The sequence below is a fragment of the Dermacentor andersoni genome, chromosome 9 (assembly GCF_023375885.2).
Source record: "Dermacentor andersoni chromosome 9, qqDerAnde1_hic_scaffold, whole genome shotgun sequence".
Taxonomy (NCBI): Eukaryota; Metazoa; Arthropoda; class Arachnida; order Ixodida; family Ixodidae; genus Dermacentor; species Dermacentor andersoni.
The window spans coordinates 61,031,298-61,044,601 of record NC_092822.1 but is presented as its reverse complement, the minus strand read 5'-3'; the positions used below and the strand labels follow the sequence as shown (position 1 = coordinate 61,044,601).

Genomic DNA, 13,304 nt, shown 5'->3' with positions numbered 1-13,304 from the left:
AACATTTAGCATTTCTTAGCAGGTGTAACGCGGTCAATGGTAAAAGACAAACAAGTGCGCATCTCAATATTACTCCGTCATCTAACTTCCGGTTGACAGTAACAATAAGAAATATGCATTTTTAGCAATAAAAAAGTTTGCACCACTCGATCAATACGCCTTTCTGCTTTAGAACCCGTTGCTGCCAAATCTCGTTGCAATCTGTTTTAGCAAAAATGAATGTGAACACGTCTTTCTTATCAACTCATTCCTTCTAGTATACTGCAGTCTTGAAGACGCACAGGAATTTTATGTTGGATTTTACAGCGAACAAACAGAGTGTGTGCCTAAGCCACGATGTAGGTGATAGAAATACGAGACTCTGACCCTTTATTACCTGTTGCCCCCAATGAATGTCATCTTCGTTAGCTCCACAGGTTCCGGGCCACTGTTCTTGACACCTTTGATAGAAGAGAACAACTGTAACCACGCCAGGACTATAAGCAGGGTGAAGCTGTTCAAAAATGAGGTGAACGTCACTGCTCACTCGGGCTTCATCACTGTAAACAAGACACTCGGGAGTCATCTTTTCTTCCTCTACATACGAGCCCAGGTAAACATTGACTTCAAAGGAAATGCACTGTAAAATGAACGGACGGGAAAGAAGGAAGCGCAGAGTTACAAAGTTGTAGATGTAGATCCTTGGTATATGCTGGCACGTATCCTCTCTAGGGGATTGCTTGTCACAATCCATGCCTCCTGTCTCCATTCTCGTCTTATACCTTACACCCGTTCCTTATTGTTTTGTAGTGAAGAAGCACTCACTTCGCTTTTTAAAGTATTGATTACGCGGATGATCAAAGCTTCCACGATGTGTACCGCGTCGTTTCGAGGCCTCCCGCCGATGGTTTCGGCTAGAAATCCCGTACATGAGCCGACTTCTTTATGCAATGGCGATACTGCGTTACTTTTGGCACAGCTGCGGCACCATGATGTTGTTGAAGCGCATTCAGGTTCAACGCAGATCTTAATGACGTGGCCAAACCAGCTACCACATATCGCGTGGAAATGCTTGACTTTTCACCAAGACTGACACTAATAATTACATAGCTTACTTTTTACATCGGAGCTGTCTTAAGTTAGTGTCCAGCGTTTCGTGATGTGCGTGTGCAAAAACTGTCATCATGTGGGCCGCGTTTACGGCGGTATGAGCCATTGCTTTAGAAGGGTGTGTGCCCGTAGGGGTATGATTCTTAGTTCCGTTTAACCTTGCAATGAGTAGGACACGTGTCGTCTGCGGAACTGCGGAACGAACCGAACTGCGGAACAGCAGCGCTCGTACGAAGAGCAACGGCGGGAATAGACCGGGAATGTGCGCGGCAACGGCGGGCGGCAATGAATGCTGACAAAGCTCATGCAGCAAACGCCAAGCATATGCGAACCGCCAGACAGGACGACGCCTATGGCAAGGCGAAGAATGCTGCCCGGTTACTTCGGCACTATAGTGCCAACGTCGATCGGTTTAAGGGTGGGAACGCCAGGTTCCAACGAGGCTGCCTGGATCGCAACTTCCCTTCCCTTCATGTGCATCAGACGTCTGACGCAGGAGGGGGGGGGGGCAGTTCGGAATCAAGGGACAGGTAATCAACGAGCCCGTTGACGTGCAGGAGGCAGGTCAAAGTCTTCGACGGTACATCGAAGACATGGCGGCTGAAGTACACATCAAACACCGTCTGTTGCCATAGCCCAGTTACAGAAAGGGTCTCGTCAAGAAGGACAACGTAAAGGCCTGACTTGCCTTGCTGGTCAACAGGCCGTTTTACAAATATTATGTGTGCGATAACCAGGAGACTACACAGGATTTCCGAGAAAGAAGATGAAACAAATGACGAAGGACAAGACGATATGGAGAAGACGGTCGTTGTCGAGGACCCAACCGACTCAATTCAGTGTGCCGGTGGGATTAACGCGATTAGTCACAGTGTAGTGTATGACGACATGTGCAACCACGTTGCCGAACTGGAACAGCAGACGCACTACGTGGCCATAGCACCCGACTATACTTGTATACAGCTCCGCTGGTCATCCACCTCCACAGAGTGGCTCTGAATTTTTTTTCTTTTTGCTATTGCATCAAGTGTTGCACATAGCTTTCTTTGTACTTATGCAACCATTATTTTCTCTCTGCTTCGACTTTGGGTCCACAATAAAATATATTGGGCTTCGATCTCGATTATAATAATAGCGTAACATCATCAGCTTCTTACTTTCATAAATGTGTGCAGTCGACTCGCGCTTAAAGCTTTGACTCACATTTTGCTAGTTGTCAAAATTTTAAATGCGTAGGCATTTTTATGCCTACTCATATGGAAATTTGTTCGTCCGTCACGGAAGACGAATGCAATTGCTCATACCCCCTAAAGAATGGTCCATACCTCCGCCAGCAATGGTTACTGCCGCAAACAATCAAAAATGCATGGCAGATACCCACTTTAGGCAGAGGCTACGTGAGCTTTCTTTCAAGAGTAGCGTAGAGTATGGCACCTCTTGCAAAGAAAAACTAAGCTTGACGCTCTCTTTCAGTATGTTTTTCATATGTAAAAATCCATTTTCCGATTTTCTTCCCACTCCTTGATCCACTCACATTTCGGCAGTATTCTCATTAAAGATTTAAATGCATTAAAGACTAAAGGCATTAAAGGCAACGACAAGTATTTCGCCCGATTATTTCTACAATTCAGCACCTCCAGCACGTATTGTTAACCAGGGATCATACAGCTGCTCACTGCTCCACATTCACAAACACAAATACATCTGTTATATCTAAGCTCTTCACCATAAATAAACAACATTCTGCAACGTTTTAATATTGCTACCAAAAGGGTTTTCATCTAAACCTGCCGAGCGCGCTCCTCACGCAGCAGTAACGATGCGTCATAAACCGCTGTCCCGTCATGTTCCGCAGCCACAAATTATCAAAAACACTGTGATATAGCTCTGACTACGGGGTCCAACCCCGTCAAAAAGAGAAACTTACAGTTTGTCGTGGTTTCGTCATGTCGTCGGACGTACTGTAGCTCTTAATTACACTGCAACCCAAAAGAGAACTGAGAGCCCTTTAAGTTGATAGAGGTTTTTCTAAAACGTGACAAAAATTGAAAAGTAAAAATAAAAGTAAACTAAAACATGCTTCCAGTGAATTGCCTCCCCATGCTTTACATGCAACAGATCAATTTTAGTGGCACTGCACTGTTGAGGTCGATTCTGCCTGTGGTTCCGCTTTCTGTTAGAACGCTAAATAATATTATATAAAATGTATATCATTTAAATAATATATAATGTGTGAGTGAATTGCGCGCTGGCCTACATTTTTCAGGTCGGTTCGTGTGCAGCCCCAACGAAGCTATGCACTCAAGTTTCCTTTTACCCGTGTGCGCTGTATCACAGCTACACCGCAGTGCTTCAAACTCACAATACTAGCAAATAGAGTACTACATTGTAACATTGTAATTGAAAACAAAACTAGAAATTTCCACAATTACAGCTAACCCATTTTTCAGGAGCACACGTCCACTACTCCGCTTATGCTTTGGACACAGGGAGGACCAGGACTGTCTTCCCTATTCGGGCAATTTCTCGAAATCGGTCCATTGGCCATCAACAGTGACGGAAGTCTGTCCAAGCGGCTCCGGACTATTCAAAAGAACGTCAGCGTCATTTACCTGGACGTCCCTGTTGGAGCGGGCTACAGCTTCACGAAAAATCCTTCGGGTTATGCACACAGCCTGGAGGATATCAGTGCGGCTGTCACTGAATTTCTGGGCCAGTTCCTGATTCTCTTTCCTGAATACAAGGAGAGGGATTTCTACGTCGCCGGAGAGTCGTACGGAGGTACGCATATTCATCTATTTGGTTTCATAAACATGCATAAACTCTTCGCTGCTCGCATGAGCGTGATGCGCACGCACCTTGGCGTTCCTGCTCAGCAGCTGTGTGGAAATAACACGTGCATACACTGGGCGGAGCGTAACGGATAGCAAAACTGGAGTTATATTTATCCAGCCCTTGCATTACACCACCTCACCACGGAAGTGCGACACCTGGGGTGATGTTGCTCGCTGTTCCATAGTAGTCACACTTCAGTTGCTATGACAAGTTCAAAGTTGTGGCACGCCAAAGTTTTGGCAAGCCGAAATTTTGGCGGGCCAAAATTGTGATACTTCTGGTGCTTTGATAAGTTCAAATTTGTGGTACTTCTGGTGTTATGACAACTTCAAATTTGTGGCATGCCAAGGTTGAGGGGTGCTATAGTTGTGGCACACCAAAGCTTTGGCAGGCCAAAGTTGTGGGAGGCCAAATTTTTGGCAGGTCAAAGTTGTAGCAGGCCAAAGTTGTGGCAGGCCAAAGTTGGGGTAGGCCAAAGTTGTGGTAGGCCAAAGTTATGGTAGGCCAAGGTTGAGAGGCGCCATAGTTGTTGAATTCCAAAGAAAGCTTTGGCAGGCCAAAGTTGTGGTGAGGAATAGTTGCTGAAGGCCAAAGTTGTGGCAGGCCAAATTTTAGGCAGGTCAAAGTTGTAGCAGGCCAAAATTGTAGCAGGCCAATGTTTTGGCAGGCCAAAGTTGTGATAGGCCAAAGTTGTGGCACGCCAAATTTGTGGCACGCCATAGTTGAGGCCGGCCAAAGCTGAGGCAGGCAAGAGTTGAGGCCGAAGTTGCGGCATGCAGAAGTTGTGACAGGGCTTATTTATGGTAGTCCAAATTTGTGGTAGGCCAAAGTTATGGCAGGTCAATGTTGCGGCAGACCAAAGTTAGGGCGAAGGTTCCGCCTGGCTAAATTTGAGGCCAATCTTGCGGCAGGCCAAAGTTGAGGTATGCCAAAGTTGCACCAGGACAAAGTTGTGACAATTCTGGTGCAGTAACAAGTTCAAAGCTGTCACACTTCAGGTGTTGTGAGAAGTTCAACGTTGTGACATACCAAAGTTGTGGCAGGCCAAAGTTATTACACTTCTGGTATTGTGACAAGTTCAATGTTGCGATACTTCTGGTGTTGTGACAAGTTGAAATTGTAGCGCGCCAAAGCTTTAGCCTGCCAAATTGGTCGCATGCCAAAGCTGTGGCAGACCGATATTGTGGCAGGCCAAAGTTGTCAGAAGTTCAAAGTTGTTGCATGCTAAAGTTGTGGCAGGCCAATATGGTGGAAGCCCATGTTGCGGCAGGCCAATGTTGCGGCAGGCCAAAGATGTGGCAAACCAAAATTGCGGCAAGCCAAATTTGTAGCAGGTCAAAGTTGTGGCAGGCCTAATTTGTGATACTTCTGGTGCTGTGACAAGTTCAAAGTTGTGGTTTGTCAAAGTTGTAGCATGCCAAACTTATGGCAAGCCAAAGGTGCGGCAAGCCAAAGGTGTGGCATGACAAAGGTGTGGCATGACAAAGTTATGGCAAGCGAAACTTTTGGTAGGTCAATGTTGTGGCAGGCCAGTGTCTCAGCAGGCCAACGTTGAGGAAGGCCAAAGTGGTGGCATAGAAAAGTTGTGGGACGCCATAGGTGTGGCAGGCCCCAACTTTCGCATGGCACAAGTTCTGGAAGGCCGAAGATGTGACAAGCCAAAGTTCTGCAACTTCTGGTGCTGTGAGAAGTTCGAAGACTTGAGACTTTCGGTGTGACAACTGCAAAGTTGTGGTGCATCAAAGTCTTCGCATGCCAAAGTAGTGCCGTGCCAAAGCTTTAGTATGCAAAAGTTGTGGCAGCCCAAATTTTTGGCAGGTCGAAGTTGTATCAGGACAAAATTGTAGCATGCCAAGGTTATGGCATGCAGAGTTGTGGCAGGCCAATGGTATGGCACGCCAAAGTTGTGGTACGCCAAAGTTGCGGCACGCCAAAATTGAGACAGGCCAAAGTTGAGGTACGTCAATGTTGTGGCAGCCAAAATTGTGGCATGCAAAAGTTGTGGCAGTCCAAATTTATGGTAGGGCAATTTTGTGGCAGGCCAAAGCTACGACAGGTCAAAGTTGTGGCAGGCCAAAGTTGTGGCACACTAATGTTACGAAAGACCAGAGTTGGGGACAATGTTCCGGGTGGCCAAATTTGAGGCCCATCTCGCGTCAGGCCAATATTGAGGGAGGCCAAAGTTGTGGCATGCCTTAAGTTGCACCAGGACAAAGTTGTGTCACTTCTGGTGCTGTGACAAGTTCAAAGCTGTCCTACTTTTGCTGTTGTGACAAGTTCAAAGTTGTGGCATGCCAGTGTTGTGGCAGGCCAATGTTGCTGCAGGCCAATATTACGACAGGCCAAAGTTGTGAAAGTTCAAACCTGTGGCATGCCAAATTGTGGGGAGCCAAATTTGTGGCAGGCCAAAGTTGTGCCAGGCCGTACTTGTGGCAGGCCAAAGATGTGACAAGCCAAAGTTGTGAAAATTCTGGTGCTGTGATAAGTTCGAAGATACGACACTTCTTGTTTTGTGAGAACTTCAAAGTTGTGGTGTGCCAAAGTTGTACCATGCCAAAGTTATAGCATACGAAAATTGTCGCATGCGAAAGTTGTGGCAGGCCAAAGTTGTGGCAGGACAAACTTGTAGCAAGACAAACTTGTAGCAGGCCAATGCTGTGGCAGGCCAAAGTAGTGGTAGGCCAAAGTATTGGTAAGCCAAATTTGCGGCATGCCAAAATTGAGGCAGGCCTTTGTTGAGGCCAAAGTTGTGGCATACCAAAATTGTGGCAGGCGAAATTTATGGTAGTCGAAATTTGTGGCAGGCCGAAGTTGGGGCCAAAGTTCCGGTCTGCCAAATTTGAGCACAATCTTGCGGCACGCCAAAGTTGTGGCATGCCAAAGTTGCACCAGGACAAAGTTGTGACACTTCTGGTGCTGTGAAAAATTCAAAGCTGTCACACTTCTGATTGTGTGCCAAGTTCAATGTTGTGGCAAAGTTCTGGCATGCCAAAGCTGTGGCAGGCCAATGTTGAGGCAGGCCAAGGTTCGGGCAGGCCGAAGTTGAGGCAGGCCAAGTTGAGGCCAAAGTTGTGGCATGGAAAAATTGTGGCATGCAACAGTTGTAGCAGCCGAAATTTATGGTAGTCCAAACTTCTGGCAGGCCAAAGTTGTGGCAGGTCAAAGTTGTGGCATGCCAATGTAGCGGCAGGCCAAAGTTGGGACCAATGTACCGGTCGATCAAATTTGAGGCCAATCTTGTGGCAGCCAATGTCAAGGTATGCCAAAGCGGCATGTCAAAGTTACACCAGGACAAAGTTGTGCCACTTATGGTGCTGTGACAAGTTCAAAGCTGTCACACTTCTGATATTCTGACAAGTTCAATGTAGTGGCACGCCCAAGTTGTGGCAGGCCAAAGTTATTACGCTTCTGGTGCCATGACAAGTTGAAATTTGCGATACTTCTGGTGTTGTGACAAGTTCAAAGTTGCAGCATGCCAAAGTTATAACATGCCAAAGTTGTGGCAGGCCAATGTTGCAGCAGGCCAATGTTGCGGCAGGCCAAAGTTGCTGCAGGCCAAGGTTGAGGCCAAAGTTCCGGCAGGCCAAATTTGAGGCAAATGTTGCAGCAGGCCAAAATTGAGGCAGGTCAAAGATATGGTAGGCCAAGGTTATGGCATGCCAAGGTTGTGGCATTCCAATTTTGTGACAGGACAAAGTTGTCACACTTCTGGTGTTGTTATAAGATAAAAGTTGTGGCACGCCAAAGTGTTGCACGTCAAACTTGTGGCAGGCCAAATTTATGACACTTGTGGTGCTGTGACAAGTTCATATTTATGATACTTCTGGTCTTGTGACAAATTGAAAGTTGTGGCATGCAGAAGTTGTGGCATGCCAAAGTTGTTACGTGCCGAAATTGGGGGAGGCCAATTTTGCGGCAGGCTGAAGTTGTGGCAGGCCATAGCTGTGGCAGACAAAATTTGTCGCAGGCCAAAGTTGTGGCAGGTAAAAGTTGTGCCACGCCAAACCTGTAACAGGTCAAAGTTACGGCAGGCCATAGTTGAAGCCATAGTTGCGGCAGGCCAGTGTATCGCTGTTCCTACTGCGCTGCAGCAGTTGTCCCGCGTGCGGCAGCGCACGTTGTCCCGCAGCGTATTATTTGAATACCTTGAGAAGAGCATGAACGCTACAGTAATGCTTTCTATCGCTTTCGATGCTTCACCTTCGGGCGAAACTGCCAATGCTTCTTGTGCTTAGAAAATTGTTTGACTTTACAGCAGAATAGTTAGCTTCAGCAACAACCACCTGAAAACTCCTGTCAGTGAGTACCCTAATTTTTTGGTCATTTTTATGCTCTTTGTCTGGTTGAAATTTTGGGCAGATAATGCACTGACAACAGCTTTTTGTGTTTTATTGTATGGGCTGGCAAGTAGAATAAAGATGCGTTAACCCGGGATTGCAATGAGCAGCCTATTACCGTTAGTCAAAAAATGTAAGAGAAGTTTGTTACTTGATGCAAGCGTCTATAAACAGCACCCTCCTTGCGTTTTTCGCTGCAAATGATATCTAGGGCAAGTTAGTACAGCCGATAAGGCTTCCGCTAACGTCACGGATGGGGAACTGTTCGATCACATCAATCTACAGTGAAAGCAAGTGCAAGCATGAGCTTGCATTGGTTTTGAAAAGATTTGCCGTCAATATGGCATGCATTTCTTCCTTATTTATTTATATTTATTTATAGTTATTACCTCACAGACCCCGGTGTGGGGTACTCAAAAGTATACACAAAAAAGAGAGAAGGTGCTAGGTGGTCCGGTCACGCGGAAGATATGCAGATTTCTTTTGAAGCAATCGCCAAGATTGACGGTGCACTGAAGTGATGACTGATGCACTAGGAGCAGAATGATAAAATGTGCGCTAAAGGCACCGTCTAAAAGCATGACGCTTTATATCTAGATTGAAAATTCCTGCCTTTAAGTTTTAGCTAAGATACTAGTGTGGTATGACGTATAAAGTTTGTAAACAGGGATAAGGTGCCTCAGAAAGGCTGGCCAACGTTTCGATAGGAGGACCTACCTTCGTCAAAGGCGGCCTTGTCATCCTCGGTGTGTTAGTTTTAAAGGGTTAGTGCAGTGACGTCACGTGCTGGTGTTGTCGCTGGCAGCTAGTTTTGATGGCAGCTGGACGTGACGTCACTGCACTAACCCTTTAAAACTATCACGCCGAGGATGACGAGGCCGCCCTTGACGATGATAGGTCCTCCTATCGAAACGTTGGCTAGCCTTTCTGAGGCACCTTATCCCTGTTTACAAACTTCATACCACAGTGTGCTATTCCATCTGTCAGCCCCTTTCTTGAGTGTGGTATGAATAATTAGAATAAATAAAGCGAGCTGTACCATTTTTCACTACTTCTGGAGTATTGGAAAGGGCGTTTTGGTGTGGGTCCCAAATAGAGCATGCGTATTCTAGCTTCCGTTTGACGAAAGTTATATCAGTGGGTATTTCATAAGGATGAGGGTACGACGCCCAAATTCTGGCGGAAGTAAGCAAGCGCGCGATTGGCTTCGTTAGTGATGTTCGTAATAAGAGAAGATCAAGACAGATTACTTGACAGTGTAAGACCAAGGTACTTGCATGACCCCACGAATGATATTTCCGAATTGCAGATAACGTACTTTGGAGTATGGTGTAGATTCACCCAATGAAAAGGTACTAGTGAAGTCCTTGTAGTGTTTGGTGACATTAGCCACATGATGCACGAAATGGTGACATTTTCAAGATCAGTTTGCAATGTTTATACTGTCCCGAGTGCCAGCGGGATCTAACAAAAACATTCATGACCATTCCGCCCTGCGAAGGTGTATGACCAGCGGAGCTGTAAACATCGTCGTAAGAAATCTTGTGGGAAAGGCTTTATTGCATCACTCCTTGTCACTTAGTATCTATGTCCCTATGGCTTTGGGGCCGCTATGATATACACTGATCGGCATACTGGCAACTGCAAACACATTCTTTGAAATTGTCAAATCGATCCACGTATGCCGTTGGGTGGTCGGTTGGGCCGCATCGGTGTAATATCGCAAGCGATTTGTCTGCAACACGAAGCTTGTAAACCCCTCTCTTTTCCGTCCCGACACATCCACATTAAAATCACCGACAACGACCTCAGCGGTAACGTCGTCGCAACTAAGCCATGAAAAGGGAGTAGCCATGAACCTCATTTTTTTTGCTTGCTTACTGGGGTATGAGCCATTGATGACTACAATTTTCAACATGTTGTTCTCTATGCGCTATGCGGGATTAGAAAAAAATGTAACCAATGTTCGCTTCACTTAGCTGTATGCTTGTAGCCTTGGCCTAACCGTGCTATGAGTCACTGCATTTTTCGCTCGCTTAGAGGGGTTTGAGTGCGTACGTGGATATGAGCCACTGATGATGATAGCTTTGTTGACGGAGAACCAAAGTGCACAGAACCCTAGTCATTACAGCTTCGCTGCACGATCTTTTATTTTTGTTTACCAGCGAGCACAATAAGAATAATCGCCGCCATTCTTCGCGGCAAATTTACTTATTCTGTAAAAATTCTGAATGTGTAGCACTGCCGTTTTCGTTCATATTTGTCCTTTTATATAACATGGCCACCGTGACATAATATCCCACTGTAACAAAGCTTTGCGCTATCTCCCTTCTCATGCAAAGTGTAACGCAGGCAGAAATCTTAGGGTTTCTGTGAGCTAGTTTGAAAACATGAGCCGTGATTTCGCATTCTTCTTCCCATTCTTTTAATGCAGATCTTTATTCCTATATGTACCTCACGCCAGCAGCACGCCTTATGGCCTTTGTCGACGTATTTTTTGTTTACGAGGCCACATCCCCTTTTACCCCGGCAAGCGATTGCAAGATGCTTATAGCACAGGCTCGTACTCATTGTCAGTTTGATTATATTTTCAAACCTGTTATTATTATAATATTATCATTGTATTATCAGATCAGAATAAGGTTATTATTATTATTATTATTATTATTATTTGATAATCCTTCTGTCATCCCGACATCCTAATTTCATGTACAAGCTTTCTTTAGTGTACGCATTCATTCTCAACCATCAGTGAATAGAATGAAAGAAGTGCTGTGCAGTCATCTGCTCACACGCATTTATTGCTGGCAACTTGTGCTCGTTTTACGAGGCTCATGTACAACACGACACAAAACGCGTCAGCCTGAATTTGCAACGAAGATATGAAAACTCTGCAGAAGTCGCCATGTAATCAAATCTAACTTTGAATTTCTTGTTTTGTTTTTCAGGAAGATACGCCGTTGGTATCGCATTCCATCTGCTCACAAACACGGTCAAACCGGTACCTCTCAAGCTACGAGGAACAATTGCTGGGGTCGGATTCCTGGGGCCAATCTTCGATATAGCCGACTCCAGCGAATTTCTGTACCGTGCTTCAATGCTCACTAAGGAAGGTCGCGACACATTCACGAAGCAATTCCAGGTCATGAGAAGCCTCTTCGCGTGTCGTAAAGTGAAAGAAGCCCTTTACCTTTTGTTACAAACAATCTTCACCGATAGCACACACCCAACCTTATTTCAAAATCTCACGCTGTACAACAACCAAGCTAGCGCTCTGTATGCAGAGAAGCCTGCAAACATGATCCAGTACTCCCACTACGTCAACACGACGGCTTTCAGAGAAGCCATACATGTTGGACTTGACGTTGAGTTCGAGCCATATAGTCAAATCTTCATGGCCAACCTGGCACTGGACATCGTGACGGACATCAGCGCTCAGATAGAGCTGCTGCTCAACACCAGTCAAGTGCTCTTCTACACGGGCCAAGTGGATGCGCTGTTTCCATCGACAAACCTGAGAGCTTACTTCCGTACACTGAACTGGACAGGAGCGTCGCAGTACCGAAACTCTTCTCGCGGTGTATGGAAGGCGCAGGACGGTTCCAACAGCATAAGCGGTTACATAGTTCGAGTGCCCAATTTCACCGATGCTATTATACTTGAAGCGGGTCACTACGCTGCAGTAGACAAACCAGATGAAGCCTACTATTTGATGTCAAATTTCCTTGATTCAAGGAGCACGTTAGCCTAACGCTTACGCGAAAGAAACAGTTGCGTCAACCGATAGGCTTATTCAACGTTGAATTAAATCAAATAATTTCATAGCATCATCCTTCTTTCAAAGCTCTGAAAGACACTAGCCCAGTTCCATTATTCAGCATATTCTTTCAACAATATACGTCACGTTGATGGCAAGCATTTGTCACACGCACTTGTTGTCGGAAGGTTGCTGAGGGTGCCATCAGAATAATCGTGTAGATCGTACAACTCAATGAGCCTGAACAAAGATCATTTTGATAAAAGATTTTCTTGCGTTTTTACACGCCGCGGTAGCTCAGCGGTTTTGGCGCAGCGGTGCAGAGCTCGGGGTCAGGGGCTCGATCCTCCCCGGGCTGGCCGCATTCCTTGGAAAAGGCATGCAAAAACGGTCACGTAATGGTACTCGTTCGAGAACTCCAGCTGGTCTTAATTATTTCGGGGCCCTCTAGTACAGCGTACCTCGTAAGGATACCGTGGTTTTGACATGTAAAACCCCAGAATTACGATTATAATTAAGTTTGTCGTGTTCCTTTTTATAACATTCTCCTACCTTGCATATTCACAGCCAGAAATATGGGACCAAACTAGGCGTGGAAGCATCGCTCACTTTGATAGAAACACGCTGCGATCTTCGTCCCCTTCAATGTATACACAATTAGTATTTACTACGAATAAAGCAGAGGGATTGTGGCGTTGCGTCAAACTTTGGCCTCGTACTGACGCAGCAAATAGGATAAAGAGGTAGAAAAGTACAGAGGGTAAGTACAAAGGTGACAATGATGTTGAAGAAGATGAAGCAATATATGTGCCCAAGGCACTACTGTCCTGCTGGCACAGTGTTCGTCTTCTATTGGCAACTCTTCTGCAAGAACTTCAAAATAGACTTTAAAATCTGACAAACACAATACGACCATGCCTCCGCGGTCCAAAGCTGGGTGCTTCTCAGCAAAGCCCCACAGGATCAATTGGACGGCTATACGAGGATGTCAAACGCCACATTTACGCACTCAACAAAACATATGTGGAAGTTTCCAATGGTTGGCGCCACCACACTATAGGGACTTCCATTTCCGGGTTTCATGTTTTCTTAAATTCGGGGAAACCACAGAGGAATTGATGGGTTTTGCTGTCTGGCAGCCCAATGTCCAGGATTTTCCCAGGAACAATCAGAAAAGATAAACGTAGGCGATGGTCTGCATTTGGACGCAAAGCGATTTTTACACAAATGCAATTACTGACACAAACATATCATAATATAGCTACTCGTAAGTCATGTGACGAACT

General features: G+C 45.7%; 1 protein-coding gene and 1 long non-coding RNA gene across 2 annotated transcripts in view; one reads left to right on the top strand and one right to left on the bottom strand.

Moving 5' to 3' along the window:
• The window catches only part of LOC140213090 (uncharacterized), a 269,839-nt gene that overhangs the window by 114,235 nt on the left and 142,300 nt on the right, over positions 1 to 13,304 (bottom strand). The gene's annotated exons all lie outside the window — the stretch shown is intronic.
• LOC126528556 (probable serine carboxypeptidase CPVL) lies at positions 384 to 12,641 on the top strand. The gene is made up of 3 exons (XM_072284338.1): positions 384 to 592; positions 3,579 to 3,870; positions 11,210 to 12,641. The coding sequence occupies exons 1-3, from the start codon at positions 389 to 391 to the stop codon at positions 12,010 to 12,012; spliced, it is 1,299 nt and encodes a 432-aa protein (XP_072140439.1). The 5' UTR covers positions 384 to 388; the 3' UTR covers positions 12,013 to 12,641.

Coding starts and splice junctions, on each gene's coding strand:
- LOC126528556 (XM_072284338.1), top strand. CDS start 389: ATGAATGTCATCTTCGTTAGCTCCACAGGTTCCGGGCCACTGTTCTTG. Junction 593..3,578: donor TCCTCTACATACGAGCCCAG/GTAAACATTGAC, acceptor CTTTGGACACAG/GGAGGACCAGGACTGTCTTC. Junction 3,871..11,209: donor CGCCGGAGAGTCGTACGGAG/GTACGCATATTC, acceptor TTTGTTTTTCAG/GAAGATACGCCGTTGGTATC.